Source organism: Pungitius pungitius, chromosome 2, assembly GCF_949316345.1.
Source record: "Pungitius pungitius chromosome 2, fPunPun2.1, whole genome shotgun sequence".
Classification (NCBI taxonomy): domain Eukaryota; kingdom Metazoa; phylum Chordata; class Actinopteri; order Perciformes; family Gasterosteidae; genus Pungitius; species Pungitius pungitius.
In genome coordinates, this window is record NC_084901.1 from 23,417,824 (window position 1) to 23,436,171 (window position 18,348).

The following is an 18,348-nucleotide window of genomic DNA, read 5'->3' on the forward strand; positions in this document are numbered from 1 at the left end:
ATTTACAAAAGAAATCGAACACGTCTGTCGGAATTTTGTAATTGATTGTTGAAAAATTTAAGGGTAGTTTAAAAAAAATCTCATCTCCTTATGTCAAGGTAAACAATGATGAATACCATGACAATGTGAAAAAACCAGCTTTCACAACTTAAAATTGATAGAATTTAAACATAGGGGAAGTGGAGCCTGATTAAACAATTCAACAAAAAACACTCATGTATACTTTTCAATCACACAGGACTATAAAAATATTCATTTGAATTTTAGAAAAGCAAAAGATCATCGTTCCCAGGAATAGGACAGACAGCACAAGATTGAGACCACAGCAGATGAGGAGGTAGCAATGGTTTTCAGCAGTTCAAATTTAATACTTTGTCCCCCTTTCTCTACAGAAACCCAGGTAAAAAAAATCCCCCACTCTCATAAAATACAACAGCAGCAGTCACCAGTAAAAAAATGAAATGCAAAAAAGGGTGGAAAAAAAAATGAGACAAAGAGAAAGCGTTGAAGGGAGAGGAGAGAGCGAGAGGGTAGGTACATGAGGCAAGAAAGGAAAATATATTTTCTATATATGAGAAGTGAGTCTAAAGTTCTTCTTTAGACCGGGTTAGGGGCAGAGAAGGACTCTGGGAACTTGCTGTTGTGTTCATTCAAAATGGAGGGGAGGAGGAAAAAAAAATGAACAAAATGAGTCAAGTCCAATCCAACTAGGGGAAGGAACCAGCACTCTAAGGCAGGGATTTATTCAGGAAGGGCTTTCTCCCTCTCTGGATGAAAGAAATTCTTACTCCTCTTCAGCCTGTGTGATGCATTTTGTTGAGTGTACAGATGAAATGTAGGCGCAAGTTTGTGTATGCAACAGGTAAATTGGAAGGTGTGTCCGTCATATACGCTCAACCCGGTTGCACCTCTCGCTTGCTGCAAGAGAGGTGGCATTTTTCTATTCTCATTTCTTCATACACTCCTTTGCTTTTTTTCTCCAAATATCAGTCCCTGACTACCTAGTAGTCATCCAAATCAAAGAACTCATCGTCCTCTCCTTGGTACTCCATGCCCTGGAAATCCACCCTGTACCGCAAGATACCTGAGGAACACAAACAGGAGAAAGGTAATTGGTTGACTGACCAGTTTGTCATGTTTGATTAGAACGCAGCAGCATCAAAGGAATAATTCATATTAAGTTAAGCTACCCCCCCACCTTTAGCTATTTGACTGGCAGTATTTCTATCCAAAAAGCATATGAATTTATGGAATTCATCCTAATTTCATCGATTCTTTAGGATGAGGACATTTACAGTGAACTAAGTAGTAGAACTAAGTAAGTAGAAAAATAACCCACAATTTCACACCTAGAGCCTAGAGCCAATCAGCATGAAAAGGCTTTTGTGATTCATTCTAATTCTCAAAGTTAGAATTCCAAACCCTGGAAAGAGAAGTAACTTATTGATAACATGAATAATTTGTAGTTCCTCTCTACTTGGACTTTACAATCCACATCAAGTATCCTAAATACAGACTGGCCTTAATCATGTGGATTATTTACCCTAACAATCACTTTGAAATAAAGTTTTCCGGACTATAGTTATTTGCAAATATGCAACCAGGACATCGGCCGTTATGCCTTTTGTGGCGCTGATGTCTGAAATCGTCGCACTTCAAAGAATAAAATGTTTGTATCGATCCTTTGTGGATGAAATCTGTTAAGTCCGATTACTCCAAGCCACAACCCACTATGTATATGGAGCTAAGCAAATAATTATGAATAGCCTGTGAAATTCTTGCAATCATATGTCCCCAGCTATCAATGTCTCAATTGTTGCAGACTTCAGCATAAAATTGACTTTGGTAGAGCAACTTAAGCGGGTTATGTGGCCAATTATAGAGCGGCTCATTTTCTACACTGTTCACAAAAGAAAGCACATGTGGTAGAAAGCAAGACGTAAGTAAGTAAGTAAGAGCAAGTCACAGAATAATGTACCAACTGAACTGCACACATCATCCATTCCTCCTCACGGTCCTAAACCCAATTGAAAACAACAGCGCGCTTACCCCCAATGCCTCCAAAGCCCTTCACAAACTGGGACCCCTCCTGACTTTTGTCTGTGACTATCTCCAGCGTGGCTCCAAATTTCTTGTAGTTGTTAGCAAACCACTCGAGCAGTGGCATGCTCTCTAGCAATTCATGTTCCTGCCCCGTCTAGAAAAACAATAAAGAGTCAGCAGCGCATGGCATGATGGGTGAGGGTCCATCTCAATTCACAGGGATCTATCCTTTGAAGCGCTAACCTCCTTGTCTGTGAAGTGAGACTTGTCTTTCTCCTGCTCTGGCGTCAAGTACAAAGTTTTCTCATCTGGAAAAACAAAGAACAGACATCAAGGACAGCACAGTACAGTATTTCCTCTCAATATACTCCTGTTTCTCAGCAATGGTAGATGTGATGTTTGATTCGTGTACCGTTCTCAAGTCCATTGCTCTCTGCACCATGTACACGTAGAATGTAACGCATGGTGTCTAAGTTTTCGTAGACTATGAGGATCTCCACCGCTCCCATCTCCAGGGCTTTGAGAGTGTCCTCCACACCAAAACAGTACTTCCCCGTGTCCTGACTAATCTCATCAAAGTACCTTCCTGCAGAGAGGGACAACCATTTAAAAAAAGCTCTTCTTTTCATAAGCTATTACTGATGACGTGTTCAAACTGTTGTTCGAATGACTTGCCTATGAGCTTCTTCTCCTGGATGAATTTGACATTGGAGAGAACCTCCGCTGAGAGCTCAATGGCCTGGTTGAAACCATTCTCTCCTCCATAGGAGATGTCCACCAGCTTTAAAACCTTGGCTTGTAACCTCTGTGGAAGAACACATACACAAAAGTTAAAACACACTAAAATAATCCACATTTCAAGCACACTTAAAATACAGAAGCTTAGTCACCAAACCCTGCAAGTAAATGTTGGTATTTTTACAGAGTCGTTAACTTGGGATATATTGTAATGGACATCAATAGAAAAATGCAGACAATATCCACAAATTCGGCTTGGTTTCCACAAAAGACGAGGCAGGAGAACTGGAAAACTACCAGCGTTAATTAAATTCAGTGTAGGTCGAGTTCACCCCAAGAACTGCTGTCCAGTGCTGATAATAAAAGTCTGGTAACATTTTCAGACACGTCGTTGAAGATCAACAGATTAATATGTTTAGTTCTATTCAGTGTGAGGGGAAATAGGGTTTAGGTTGGTACTTGAATGTACTTGTATCCACAACATTTTAAAGACTGATTATAAGTGGGGATAAACTACTAGGATCAACACCACTGGAATTACCAAGAATACAGAGTTCATTCACAGAAGGAATTTGGAACTTTTCTTACAGCATGCAAATTCTTCACTTTGCTAAATTAGCTTTTCATTTTCTATTAAGATGGTATTTAATATACATATTTGTTATATGTGTGCTTCCAGTGTCACAATTTAAAGTTTACAAGGATACATTTTTCTCAACTTATATTCTTATTGTTAATTGTGTATTTGTACTTTTTAGATAATGTTGTGCATTTGTCCTTTTTACAAATGGGAAAAATAAATGCCCTTTTTGGGTATATATGGCCAACAGTGAACTGAGAACCCACATGTTCTGGGTGTCTAGTTTCTAAATTGATTTCAATATACTTATGGTATATTACATAGTTAGAACCTTTTAAAATTGTTATGTTTTCATAAGAACACAAACTTACTGGGTCAAACATGTCCGACTGGCTGAGCTCGGTCTTAAAGTCAGCAGAGCCAGCCAAGACCATTCCTGCAACGTTAACTTTGTCATTGGACACAAAGAGTTGGACCGCTGTCTCTGCCACCTTCCTCACATAGTTGTGTCTCTTCTCCATTCTGAGACGAGCAAAACGTAGTGCAGACTGCCCCCCTCTGCCTGAGAGAAAGATCAAAATGAAATTTAAATTAAACAGGTAAAAAGTCAAACTACTAGAAATTAACTCTAATGTTCCCTCTTGTGGAGTTAAAAACTGTCAATGTTTTGTCATTAGTCAGTCAGTACCGTGCTTCTTGGGAAGATCCACAGTGAACTTGTGCAGCACCTCCCTGGTGTTGCCCTGCAATGTGCCAAACAGCGCACCACTACCGTCAATCACAATAAAGCCAAATTTACTGTCATCAGAAAGCAGGGCTGTCAATGCCTGTTGGAGAAAAGTTTGAAAAGAACAGATTATGAGAATGTGAAACAACACAAGTGGACTATAGATGCTGAAAGATACATTAATTAGTTTAAAATTGAAGAAAGAAACCAAGAGAAAGTTCTCACCTCTGTGTGGAACTTGTTGTCGCAGAGGTACAAGGAAGTGTTGATTGGCTTAAAAGGCTCAAAGTCGATATTGACTTTCTTCTCCTTCCCTTCTTCTGTCACAATGGTGCCACAGTACACAACCAAACCATTTGGTGGCACTGGAAATATACAAAGGTCAGGGGATAGGTAAGACAACTATCAGTATTGTCATGTATTATTTCAGTTCCTAGAGAGGAGAGCCAGCATCAGAGTATATTCTCAAATATGTTACTACTGGTGTTCTATTGGAGGTTATGCAATACCACAACATACGGTGACAAAATATGCAACGTTTTCATCCTGGAATTTCTTTCTATTATAATATGTTTGCACATTATGGATGGGTAATGCCACCCTTCTCTCATGGATACAGCAAAAATATGTCACAAGTCAATGCCATGATAAATAAGTCTCATTCTAGAAACATTGCCCTCTAGTTTACTGGGTGATCAGACAGTTTAAGAAGGTGCATTATATAACATATATAACTGAGTAAAGAGGCAAAGATATTGCACAATAACATTTATACAATCTCCAGTCCACAATAACTGTACCCGAACATTGTTCATGAGCAGTCATCTGAGCCTCTGTTATCTATACTTATTGAGTAGCCTTTGTCACACCCACTTAAAACTATATCTTTGCATCAATAACATATGACCTAATGGTGATTACACACTATATCTGATTATCTATTTTGCCTTTTCTGGGAGGAGTTCATTCTTTTCAACTGCCCCTGAAAAGTCACATGTGAGTCGTCAGAATTATATTTGGATTTCATTCCTTGACATACCCTTGTTGTAGAGTTTTAGTCTTTGCTGTACAGAGGTGATGGCCCCAAGTACGGAGAGCCTGTTGACTCTGCTCTTAATGTTGGAAGCGGTGCCAAATTCATCAGCTAACATCTTGGCCACTCTAGAAATCTGGTCCTTGGGAGGGATGATCAGTGAGATCATACTGGTGCCATTACTAGAAAAATAGCAAGGATTAAATATTAGTGCATACAATTAACACAAGGTGGTAGACTCAGTAGGTAACCAGAAACAATTTATCAGCATGAACAGCACAAGACAATCCTATCAAGTCACTTCTGGTACTGCTTATATATAGTATGGATAGCACTAATTGTCAATGTTAGTTCTTTGGAACAAACATATGTCACCTTGTTTTATTACCATCACAACACAGCATGCTCTCATAACATTTTATAAACACACAAACTTCCGTTGCAAAATATCACCTTGAGGAGGTCTGAAAGTTTGAGGGGCTAACGGGATGGGCTTTTAGTTGCACAGTACACAATATCTGCCCTTGAAGCCGGGGACTCTAGCAGTCCCACTTCTATACACTCCTTTCATTGCCAGTCAAAAGACAAAGCCTACCAGTACAGGCTGACACTGCATACACACGCGCGCGCGCGCGCACACACACACGCTCACATACAGGCAGGTAGCAACAGCTGGATGAATGTGGGGCAAACGGTGAACCGTGTTTGACATGGCAGGCGGTGGAGCACAGGACAGCAAGCGACCAGTACCCGCATTTACACGCCTGTTTAGTTATTACACAACGGGCCCACCGGCGAGCAACTTGTCAGACAGGCTTCTCGACCGACGATTTTGTTGCCGGTGTTTTAGCGAACGGCTAAGCAGCCCGGTCACCATGAGGCAACGTTAGCTTAACATAATGGATTCTTCGGGGAATTAAGAAGCCCAGTGATATAATCAACGAGGGGGGGGGGGGAATCAAGGCGAGCGTCATTTAAAGGTGTGCAAGGATTCTACAGAAAAACGTACAACAGTAAGCTAGCCGGCCTCATCAACGTGCTTTCTTGGTAAAAGACACCCATGGCGGCCTCTTTCCAGAGATGACGTCTATTAGCGGGGCTCACGAGCAACATCGCCCAAATGGCTGTTGCTTCGGGGGACTTTTGGCAACATTCCCCACAATGTCACACATGACACAGACAAACCGACACGTGTGCTCATACAAATTAACACAACGTTTGCGGCGAAATGCGATAGGAGTTGGCTTTAGCATTTAGCAAAGCTAGCTGCAGTAAGCTAAGTTAGCTAAGCTAAGGCTACCCCTCCCAAATTCGGCCCAGTTTGTCCGATCTCCAGCTGTTGCAGCGGTCAACTTTCACACCATCACCGGGTAAAGTTATCACGGTGACTGCATCCGTTCACAGCGATGACCGGTTCCTTACCCCCGGGCAGCTTCCAAACTTTTAATCAGCTTCTTGATTTTCCATATCTCCACGTTCCTATCCGCCGCGCTGGGGTCGTCCGCCATCTTTCTGCTGTAATCTCTTCAGCACCTGAAAGGAAAAGCAAAACATATGCGTAAACCCATTAGTAAATAGATCGGTCGATATTCACAGTATGCCAAAATATGTCAAATTCAGATGGACTAGGTACCTCTCCGACCTAGTGGCGCGGTGTCCGTTAAGGCACCTGACCAGTACTGACCGGGCTGGAAAAGACCCTACCCGGGCTGTTCCGCTCAGTACAGCGCGAGGAGAATAGCAGGCCTACTTTTTCTGCCAGGCCCTAGCGTCCACCCTGTTCTTATTTAATACGACCTACTCCCACCCCCTTGTTCTCCTAGAAAGCAAATATCCGATTTTCAGGCGTATTTGTCTGTAGGAATAGGAACAGGTACGGTACCTGCCTCGGACAACGCCGCTCCGCTATCGGTCCGCTGCACTACGTCGAATCGGTGGTCCGAGCAGTGACGTTGCCTTTCGCGACCGGTTTCTCTCTCCTCCACACGCTACGCGTGGTGCTAACGACAGAGCTCACATGTGGGAGGTGGTTTGAATTGTGGCGTTCACTTCCTGGAAACCACATAGTAACCAATGACAGCGCTTTGGTAGTACGTCAATCATACAAGTGAGGCAGCGATTGGACAGGAGCTAATAAAACAAAAAAACGTCTTAGAGGTCGTGTGGACGTCATTGAATGTGAATCGTGGGAGTTGTAGTTAGTGTGATGCGACACAAATACTTCTTTTGAATTAGCATGCTGTACTAAATCGATATAGACATTGATTTTACAGCTACGTATAATGGTTTGGACGTAAGCTGATGACTAGGGGGGCTTTATAACATACGTATTGTATTACCAAACTTATTGTGTCTACTGTAAAGAGGGACACCTGCTGGCCACTTCACAAACGTGTTATCCTGATAACCTCAGGCACACACCGGCTGTTATTGTAATCTTCATATTTACCTAGTATAAAAATCTGGAAGCAAACCTTGTGTAGCATGTACACAACGACATGTCCTTAAATACTAAGTTTACCTTTTCATCTTGTTTTTTAATTCTTTCCTGCTTATTTAAGTTTTGACTAACATTCATACCAACCCACAGTGGGCTTAAATACTGTGCAATGAAAGAAACCTTTGACCTTCACAACCCAGCAGTGAGTAAACAAAATGTCAGAGATATTGTTTAACAATTTAATTGAAGTGAACAACATGACAGCAGGATTTACTTTTTTACATTATATTACATTATATTATATGTTATATCACATTTGGCGTTAACTCCCCCACCTACTATACCCTATTTCTTGATGCAACACCTGTTGAGAATGTTACTCATATATGCATTTTCTTTTAAATGTTTAGGTAAGTAGGGGTTGGCCATACGTTTATTCTGTGAGTGTTGCCAAAATTAAAGCGCTCAAACTGCTAAATTGCCTCTTTCAAACCAGATAATGTTCTGTCCAATTAGTGTGGCTGGCGGTGTCGAAGATTTGAAAGAAAAAAGAACCAAGAGGCTCAGCTATTCCATTACTTTCTGTTGTTGAGTTGGATGATGCAGATGCAAATTATATGGTGAGACGTTGGGTGAGCTTTGCGTAGGCTTGAGGTGTGTAATGTGGTGGAGTCCTTAATAAGCGTTATAGTGCAGGCCACTCTGTGACACGTGCAGTAAGTACTGAGCATTCAGTAGATATGGTGGGTTATGAAATATACACATTTTTTAACAATGACACTTTTACAGGTGAAAGAAGATGGAACTTACAGACATAAAGAAGTATTACTGTACAGACCACAAAAACAGAAAATATGACTAATATAGAAAGGTCACAATTTAGATATTTGTTTTCCTCTTCATCAATTTTTCAAGCGTTCAATGGAAAATCTGCGGTGCGTTTTTCCTTTTACATGGAGCAGTGGATGAATACTATGACACGTACACTTCTCCACCACTAGATGGCAGCATTGATTTTAGGAAAAATAAATGGCTTTTTTTTTGTGTTTCTTGTTTTCGTTAGTTGAAAAAGGAGCATCCCCTCCCTTAAGCTTCTTGATTTTCAGATCACTCATTGGGACGCTCATAAGTGTGGTCTTGTTGTGTATATGTTGCAGTGATTGTGGAATTCAATTCATAATGTTGCCATATGCCGAATATTAGTCTGTATGTTTAGGCAATTGTGATTGTTGCTGTCAGACCAAACATCTGTTTGTGCATGCAAGAAACCCATCGATTCTCCCTGCTGTATTACCCCTCTCTGGTGAGGTGGGGGGGCGGCTTCTGTCGGGATCTGACACTCACAGGGACAGCTTTGTTTGTGAGTTTATTTGTGAAAAAGTGATATAACAGCGTGTGCCACCGACTTCCTCTGACCATCACCAGCATCGTCGCCAATGTATCAACGTCCGTCGACCATCACGGCTGCAATGATCCGTCGTTGGGAGATGAATGGTGCTCGCTGTACTGTGGATTGGAGCTGTCCTGCTCAGGGCCGCTATTGCTCATTTCACCTGATCGTCACACATGAGCATTCTGATGAGCAGGGAAGGTCGACAGGTCGTTGAATCATCAGCATAACAAGAAGCTGTATTTGTTATTTCAGCAATAATTTAATCGGCAGGTTACATCTTGGGGTTCACTCCCTTTCAGATCCAACATATTGTCACAATCCCAGAAGCTGGAGAGATGTTTAATTGTGTACATTTCATTAAGTAAAAATGTGGTATTGTGTTTAAGTGCTTTGAGAGAGCTTCAAGTATCCTATAGACCCACATTGAAACAATACTTAAACACTATTTATTTGTGTTTTACAATTCAAAACATATCAGATAAATCAACAGATTCTGATCCTGTCTTGTAATAACTTTTCAAACTTTTTAAAAGATAAAACAATAGACTAAAGCATCGTGACACTAGACACCTTTAAAACTGTAACCTCAAAATCTAATTTTACTTTCATTACCTGTGCAGCTAATTATGTCATGTTAGGGGTGATAAATGGTCTGTGATCTGAAAAGGAAGCGTTTTTTTGTATATGTTTTCTGACACGGGCAATAAGGAGCTATTCTTATTGAAAGTTTGACCCAAAACAGATGCCACCAGGGTCACAAGGCTCTACTTCCCCAGCTTTTGCCATCTGCTAAGAAGCATTGAGGGGAGAGAGGGATGAGTGCAGGTGTGACCCCCAGAGGTATTGAAGGACACAGTCTTGCTTGTCATAAGTAAGACATGTAGGTGGGGAAAAAGAGGTTGCATAATCTATAACCACGTTGACATGGAAGTTCTCCCAGCTGCTTAACAGAGAGGGGCCGCCATCATGGGCCTGTACAAATTGGTCAAAAGGGAATAAAGATGAAACATTAAAAAAGAATTCAGAATCATTTGGTCACTGACATGTCAAACCTTTGATGTGATATGACTTAACTTGCCCCTCGGTGTGCATTGCAGCTCTTGACACAAACGGGAACAACTTTGAACTCCTCGCGGGGAATGAAGCAGCACGTACAGTATATCCTCTGCGTCTGTCTCTCCGGCTCTCAGTCCTCCCCGAGTGAAAAAGAGCATCGTAATCGTCAGCACTTCAATAGCTTGCTTATGGCTTCTTCCACAGTCTTCTTAGGACGCGCTGTAGGGTAGGAGGATGTACATCTGTGGATGGCTGCCAGCCATCTGCTGCACCACTGTGACTCTTTTGGTTTTGATGCAAGTGCAGGAGATGTGGGATGCAGTAGGAAGGGTGTTTGGGTGTATTTCCTTTTTCTTTTTTTATTCCATGTCTCAAAGTTGAAATTCTTGCCACATCGTTGGCTGTATTACTTCTCTCCACAGAGGCAGAGGCAGATTTACAGATCTGCGTCCTAATATTAAGTGGATTAATCAAGAATGGAGGGATCGAGGTTGACATAAATATAAATGAGGGCTTCTGAGGCATAGGGTGAGACATGCCCTAAGTCAACACACTGCAGGCTATTAAGAGTTTATCAGTGCAGTGGATTAAGACCAATAACCTCAATTTAGAGGCCAAGACAGACAGTCAATCTTAATGATGCATCGGAAAGGGGTTAAACCCAAAGGTAATATGGGCCAGGAGGCCCGGCTGCAGCACTCACTGACCCGACACATAATCCAATATTCTTTCACGGCCCGGGAATCAAGGAGTTCCGTGTATTTTGCACTTTGAGTTAGATTTTAAAAATATTTGTCGCCACATTTTCTATTACTGTGATGCAGACTGGTAAAGATGAAAAGGTGCTACTTGTAAATGTTGGAGGATCTTGCTGCAGCAGTTGATAAAGCCTGTGTGCCACCCATCCCTCCCCCAAAGGAGAGATTATCACACGCTCCCATCAATCTCACATCTTTCCCAGAGCTTGATGAAATATCCTCTTTGCCAGCAATTATTATTGGGAAAACAGAACAAATGTAAACATTTGTACATGCAGGAAAATAGATATTTGTGGATGCAACAACCTTTTCATAGCAGATGTTACACAACAACTGTTCCATCAATGGAAGCAAACACATAAACACTGCAGTTCTTTGTCTGATGGCTACGTGCTTGTGACTGGTAGAAAATATTTGTATAATGTAAAGTATGTAAATATGTCAAATCAATTTAAATTAGTATGAAGCGTGGTGGTGCTGTTTTCAGATGAATCCGTAGCATTTACTCTGGTGGTATCTCTATGTGCACCACAGATGCTGAGGTCTTGGTTGTTACGCTGCTGCCAAAAAATGTTCATACCAACAATTCCACTACATGCAGTAATCCATGTCGTCACTCATGCAGCACAGCTCTAAACCAGTCTGAAATCGTTATATTGGAGTCCCCACCATGACAACCTCACAGATAGACTGATAGGGAGAGGAAGGTGGGATGAAACAGGGGAGAAATATGGGGGCAAATTGATTTTCTTCAAGCTGCATTAATCAAATTGACTACAGAAGGGCCATTATCAGTAAAATGGATTTAATACGGCATATTAAATGAAGACAAAGGCGTGTCTGGCAAGGCGAGCTTACTGTGAGGGATGATGATGGGAATGATCAAAAGTAAATGCCATTCTGATGACATGCATGCATCTCAGAGGAAAAATTATATTACTCACAATAATTCTTGAATACTCTCTCTGCATGTATTTATTTATATAAAGTATATGTATAATCCTGTGGGTTGTATTTAGAAAACGAGCTCAGTGGGGGGGCAGTGTCAGATAACATGACTAAAATCTGTCTTTCTGGTGGAAACCTACAATATGTATGTTGGTATGTATTTGCAGTAGAGCTGATGTGTCCGTCCTCAGTGACCGGGACCACGCCAGTCGTTTCACAGCATTAAACAAGTCTGCTCTCTAATTGTTATATAAGTCAGTAGTAGCTGTTGATCTGGAGCGAACATGAGGGTCACTGCGGAGACACTTACAGAATTTTTTTTTAAATGAAAGCAACTACAACAAAAGCCAAGGTAGAAGGAGAGATTGGTTGGTTAAGAGTCACTAAATAAATCCAGTCTCATCCTCGCTCGTTCTGTGAAGACTTCTTCTCTTAGTAAAAAAAAGAATGGCATAATCTTTGGTGCTAAAATCTAACTGTTCTGCATTACTCGTCTGAAAATAGACAAACACCTGGACATAACACGAGAAAGGCAAGTTGTGTGGCGTTTAAAAAAATATTTTAGCCCATAGACAGTATAAAAATGACAACAAAAATGTGACAACACAACACTCTCCACTGACAATAAGACATTGAATCAGAAACCTTTTCTTTTTAGGACTTGAGCACCGACATTTGTATCATTATTCTTATTTTTATTATTATTATATGAGTTACGACATCCTGATCATAAAGAGATCAGTATGACTATTCCGAATTATAGTGACCTTGTGGCCACAGGAAATCCCAGGTTGTGTTATCATAACAGATTAATCAGGTCCATCTCAAATCTTGTCACGCACGCCTTAAGAGACTGATGACGTGTTAAAGGACGACGACGTGGCAGCTGTGCGAATTTTAACCCTTTGTAATCATGAACAAATAAGAAAAGACAAAAAGCATTTTAAACAAAAAATTTGCTTCTAGTCTCTCTTCAGTCTTTGCCGCATGGTCCAGGGTGAGTCTCCAATAATATCCTCTCTTCTGTATCTCCTTCGCGTGACCCAAATTGTTTTGGGCAGGAACGGCACCGCGTCCTTTGATGGAAGTCCTTTTTTTTATTCTGGGAAATGTCAGAGAGCCGCAGCAGGACACGTTTGCACTCTGGCAGGCGCAAACACAAAGGGACACGACACACAGAGACAACATGTCCCCTCAACCGTTTCCTTCAGCAGCGTAGCAGGGTCAAGCCGGGCCTGAAGACGGCCGAGTCAGACACACAACCGACATCAAAGTTGTTCTGCGGGGTGGAGGGGGGTACATGGTGAGGTCTTGTATATTCAAAGGACACGGGGGGGGGGGGGGGGGGGAGGGGTGACGCTTAGGAGAGACCTTGAACAGACGGCCCTGTGAGCGCGAGCGTTCATCCAGCTGAAGTGAGACGCGGCGTGCCAAATGGCCCCAGGGGCCCAGACGGGCTGATCCTGCACTGTTCGGGAGGATAGAGCAGAAATAGGGCTCTGCACGGGTCCATGAGTGTGTTGGATTACTAACAGAATGAAGTACAAACGTGGAGCAAAGAGTAATACAACACTTGACTGCATCTAGAGGATATCACAGTATCACACAGAGACGGACAAACATCAGAGTCCGCAGGCTATTGTTGAGAGTTTGAAAGAAATCAGTAACAATGTATTGGCCAAACTGTGTTTTCTAGCAGTAGCCACACAGCACGTGACATATTACATACGTTTTTATGTTTTTGTTTCAAGGAGCAGTAATCTTCTTGAAAATAAGCTTGTAGGCTCTTTTACCGTAATTTGAATGTAAATTGTGAAAGTTATACTGCCCACTACTTCACTTCAAGTTGTAACATTTGGCCAAACTGTGTTGGAGAACCAATGTATGTACAGTTACAATAGATTATTCAAAGAAATATATTTTGCTGCTGCATTACATGGAATGGACAGGTCACATAATACAAGAAGTTGAATTGTAAAATATGTCTTCCTTGGTCCATACATTGGTAAACCTAAAGGGTTTTTGCCATGCTGGCAGAAAAGCAGATGATAAACACCATATAAGAAAGATGTTTCATATAATATAAGGAAGAGAGCAAGGGGTGAGCGAGAAATTCGTCTTTGTAGTCCAAATGTGTAGAATATCCATCCGCCCTTCATACAGAAGTGTCACCATCAAATAAAATAATGAAGCAGAGAAGGAGATAGGGGAGGTTAACACGGAGACGGATGGAGCGATAAAGAGAGAGAGGGAGAAGAAATGGGGAAAGTGGAATTTAAACGGCCGCGAGCAAAGAGACAAGTGCTTGGTATCTGAATTTAACAGGGCCAGCAATAGATGAAAAAAACATGATCTAATCTAACCGCCATTAATGAATTTTGTTGTTATTTTAGTCGTTTTTCTTCTAAAGAATAAATCTTACAAGTAATGAGAGATCACTTTAGAGAGCGTGCACTTTAGACACAGTTCTTTAATTGTTAATGTTATTTTAAACACATTTGATCATCTCCGAAGCAGAATTCCACCGGGTGCAACAGCGACTCTTCCTGCAGTCCTCATGCACTTTACTCTCAACAGGAAAAGTGATCTCGCCATATGTCTAATGTCCATTGTTCTACAATGTATACTAGTAGTAGCTGAAAAGCTCATTTAAAGCCATTGTTCACTCTCTCTCTCTCTATATATATATATAGTATATATAATATGAGGAGAAGGGTAGCGAGAGACGAGGAGCAAAAGGCTGATAGTAAGGCGCTTTGTTTGTGAGAGAAAGCATGTTTGTGTGTCTCAGGTCCCACGTGGCCCCGGGGAAGAAGCTGTGGTAAACAGCCAGGCAGGAAGTTTGTGTGAATCTGCTCAAACACACACTATTGATCCGAGCCAAACCTTCAGATATCAAACACAGAATCGTGCCTGGGAATTATCCTCCTACCTCTCCTTTCTTCTCTCTTCCCACCATTTCCCTTGTTTCTGCTATTGTCTTCATTTAATGAATCGTACCTTGTTGGTTTTCCTCATTCTCTCACTATTATTTGACAGTTTGGAAATATCATCCTTGATATTCATGCCAATAAAAGATTTTTAGATAATTAAAAACTCCCTCCTGTTTAAGGTGTCCCGACTCCCCATGTCTCCCAGTGTGCTGTCTCATCACCTCACCCTCCCCTTCTGTACTTAAGTGACATGCGCTGTGCAGTGTGTGGCCAGTTTGTCTTGTGCTGTTCGTCCCGCATGCCAGCCCCTTGTTTCCCAGTCCAATTAGCTTTTTTTTATGTAGTTTAAGGCCCTTGTGACGTCTTTGGATTTTGTCCTTACCCATCCCTCTTTTACTTTAGTACTTTAGTTGTCTGATGCGTGTGATAAAATGCACAGAGATTCTCAGTAGAATAGTCGGCATGCCTTACTTTAAAGGTACACTCAATTGCAACAGACAAGAGATGCCATAAAGGACCAAATACAGCGAAACAAGGTGAAGCATGAATGCCATTTCCCATCACATCAATCCCCACCGTGATGGTCTCCTTGTGGACTCGGGGCACAGCTGGCCGGCGTTCAAGGCGACAGAGTTCAAAGCAGCTCATTGACGGTGGAAGTTTTGGGAAGAGACCGCGGCAATGAAGCAGAAACCAGAGGATGCCTGCAAAGAGATTTGACGAAGTGAGTGAGTATCAGAGCAACGAGGCAATAAAGGAACATGGACAAGAGAGGAGGCAAACGCATGACATTGGACGTTAGGACAGTTGTGGAAAAAGTTGGAAAGGAGACATGTCAACATTACGATTACTTTTGTGTGGAATCACCAGAGGTGGGACAAAGTCATTGTTATGCAAGTCACAAGTAAGTCTCAAGTTGTTGCCCTCGAGTCAAGTCGAGTCAAAGATGAGGCAAGTCCCAAGTCGAGTCAAAAGTCAAAGCCAACAAGTCTCAAGACGAGTCCAAAGTCTTACCACTTTAGTTTCGAGTCATTTCAAGTCCTCTTATTATAGTGGGGACGGGGAACCCTGGGAGATGGTGCGCTGCCTCACAGACCTAGACTACGTAGGGAAGGGAAGGGTAATGGTGGATCGACTGTGACTGTGTTATAGTACTTTAAAACGGACGTTGATATAATGTTGGCGAGGATTTCCATCAGAGTCTGAATCCGGGTTCAAAAATCCCGATTTTTGTAAGCATGAACGAGCTGTCTCGTTGATACGGTAAAATGGACTGCAGTGATTGGATGTCATGCAGGCAGCGCGCGCTCTCTGCATACAGGTGGCGCACATTTTTTTTGACAGATGCAGATAAACAGAGCGGCGCGGCCGTGTGAAAATGTTTTTCCCCCAGTGTTCATGGGAAGTAGCAAGTCTTCTCGAGTCAAAAGGCACGAGTCATCGATGTTAAAGTCCAAGTCGAGTTGCAAGTCTTTGTACGTTTTGTCGAGTCGAGTCTGAAGTCATCAAATTCATGACTCGAGTCTGACTCGAGTCCAAGTCACATGACTCGAGTCCACACCTCTGGGAATCAAAGAAAAGAGAAGGATCCACTTCCATAATGTGAGTGTTATGGCAATGTTTGGGTCCCTTTCTTATTTTAATTTAAACTGCTTTATATTAGTATTTTAGTATTTAGTATTTGCTTTTAGCTGCAAACTTCGTGAGATGGGAGCAGCTTTGTCTCCATTTGGGGCCTAATGGGTTGTTGTTGAGTCACAGCTGGTGTCTGATGTGAACCCGATCCCACAATGCACTGCTGTTAAGCACACAATTGAATCTGTCCGGGACATTAAATCTGTTTTTGCCTGATTCTGTCAGAAAAAATCACCTTATCTTCTTTTTTTCTCCTTTTCTCAAAAGTCTCAGAATCTTAACCTGTTTGAATAAATAAAATAGGATGCATTACTGAGTAAGATCTTGTAAATGTAATTTCAAAGAAGATATCAACAGTTGAATGAAATCCATTGCATTGTCTGACATACTGTCTGTATTGTAGAAAGTCAAAACTGCACACAAACAAAACATGTCACATTTTCTAGAATAAAAGAAATTGACATGACAACCTTTCTCCGCATGGTTTGGTTTTATTCTTTTTTTCCAACTGTCAGAACTCAAGTTAGCCTGTCTGACTGCTTGTCACTTCAAAATCACATTCTCACTTTGAGGAAACAGGGACAACACGACAAGAGAGAGAGAGTATGTACTAACACACATGCACAATAACATAGACGAATACCAACACATCTAAGTAGGAATATCCAAACAGATTTAGGCAAATGCTGAATATGAACTGTCATGCTGTGGTTTGAGTCATGCATGCTGACATATGGGAAATAGAGTAGGCTACAAGAGAAATTATTTTTTCTAATACAGATAAGAAATAACAGTTTAAATTTTAAAAAATGATGTCGGAATTAAAATTGGGAACTCTTATTATTTACAAGTGGAAAGTATGCAAGTTTTACCCTGATGACTCAATATCTAACAAATACTTTTTGAAATAGACATCTGGCCAAAAGACATTTTGGCAATCTTAATAAGGCGAATAATATGTATTCATTATTTATGAGAAAAAATATGTTCATATATTATACCTTTATATATTAAAAATATATTTCATGATGAAACTGAAAAATAAAGCTGGACATTAAAACTATAAGATGGCTCTAAACCATAAAACATTATCGAGATGATCATCATGTTTGAATTTTAAAGCTGAATTCAAAATGAAAAAATGTCTAACTAACTAGCTTTCATTCACTTAAAATCTTTTAGTTTGTCTAGTGTTAGAGGCTTTTGAGGTTTGAATATGTTGCATCTAAAAGTGGTGTAATGCCAGATGTTTTTTGGTGAGGCCTTAATATTGTGGGAGGGAAAGGCGATTTAAGCAAATTGTATCTAATTACTCATGGCCAATTAAGTGCAGCGGTAGGGGTAATTACATCTGTGATTTACTATCATGAAAAAAACAACGTCAATAAATTATAGGTTGCGGTGCAGCCTCCGTGGCCATTAGAAGGATCATCAGGACAACATCATTTGACAGCAGTCTAGGAGATTCTAGCTGTTCCAGGTATATTGTTCAACCAGGCAGGATGGATGCAAGAGATTTGAGTGGGAGTTACACTACAAAGTAACATGACAATGAAAACGACATGAATTAAGGTGGAAAAGAAAAATGCATAAAGTGCATTTCATGGGAGTCCAGCTTCACAGAAACAGCTCAAAAGAAAATAATATTCTAACTTTTATATTGCACATTATTTTTAAGCAGAATTGTTGTCCCTCAGTGGCTTTCTGCATGATTGCAGCTCACAACAGAGTCTGTTCAGTGTGTTGTGACTGAATCCACCAACCAAGACATTTTTGTTTATTGGATTTTCGTTTTCACGGCTGAATTTAAAGCTTTCATCTATTTCTGCACGGTTTTATTTCGGCAATAGAAGCACAAGGAGGACCAAACAATAGCTCAGGAACAAGTGAGCGTAGACATTAGATTGTGACGTGAAGCTAATCTCCTTGGGCAACGCACTTGTTTAGGTGAGTGGATGCGTGGACCATCATTTGAAGGTTTTTCTAGTTGCAGCAACTGGGGCCTCTGGCGGAAAACAAGTATAAAAATCAAATCAGTAGAAAAGTCAAGTGTCAAGTCATGTC

General features: G+C 41.1%; 1 protein-coding gene across 4 annotated transcripts; it reads right to left on the reverse strand.

Annotated features, from left to right (window-relative positions):
- Positions 1–344: 344 nt before the first annotated feature.
- LOC119210309 (eukaryotic peptide chain release factor subunit 1) lies at positions 345–7,159 on the reverse strand. Of its 4 annotated transcripts, none has more exons than XM_037460155.2 (11): positions 7,004–7,159; positions 6,544–6,654; positions 5,128–5,303; positions 4,314–4,453; positions 4,050–4,188; positions 3,733–3,923; positions 2,719–2,848; positions 2,456–2,629; positions 2,287–2,351; positions 2,050–2,197; positions 345–1,084 (listed from the first exon to the last, which is right to left on the reverse strand). In XM_037460155.2, the coding sequence occupies exons 2-11, from the start codon at positions 6,627–6,629 to the stop codon at positions 1,002–1,004; spliced, it is 1,332 nt and encodes a 443-aa protein (XP_037316052.1). In that variant the 5' UTR covers positions 6,630–6,654; positions 7,004–7,159; the 3' UTR covers positions 345–1,001. The 4 variants fall into 4 exon arrangements, with proteins under 4 accessions (XP_037316052.1, XP_062416672.1, XP_037316054.1 ...); XM_062560688.1 differs by having other exon boundaries at positions 2,456–2,625; positions 2,715–2,848; XM_037460157.2 differs by having other exon boundaries at positions 7,008–7,151.
- Positions 7,160–18,348: the final 11,189 nt, after the last annotated feature.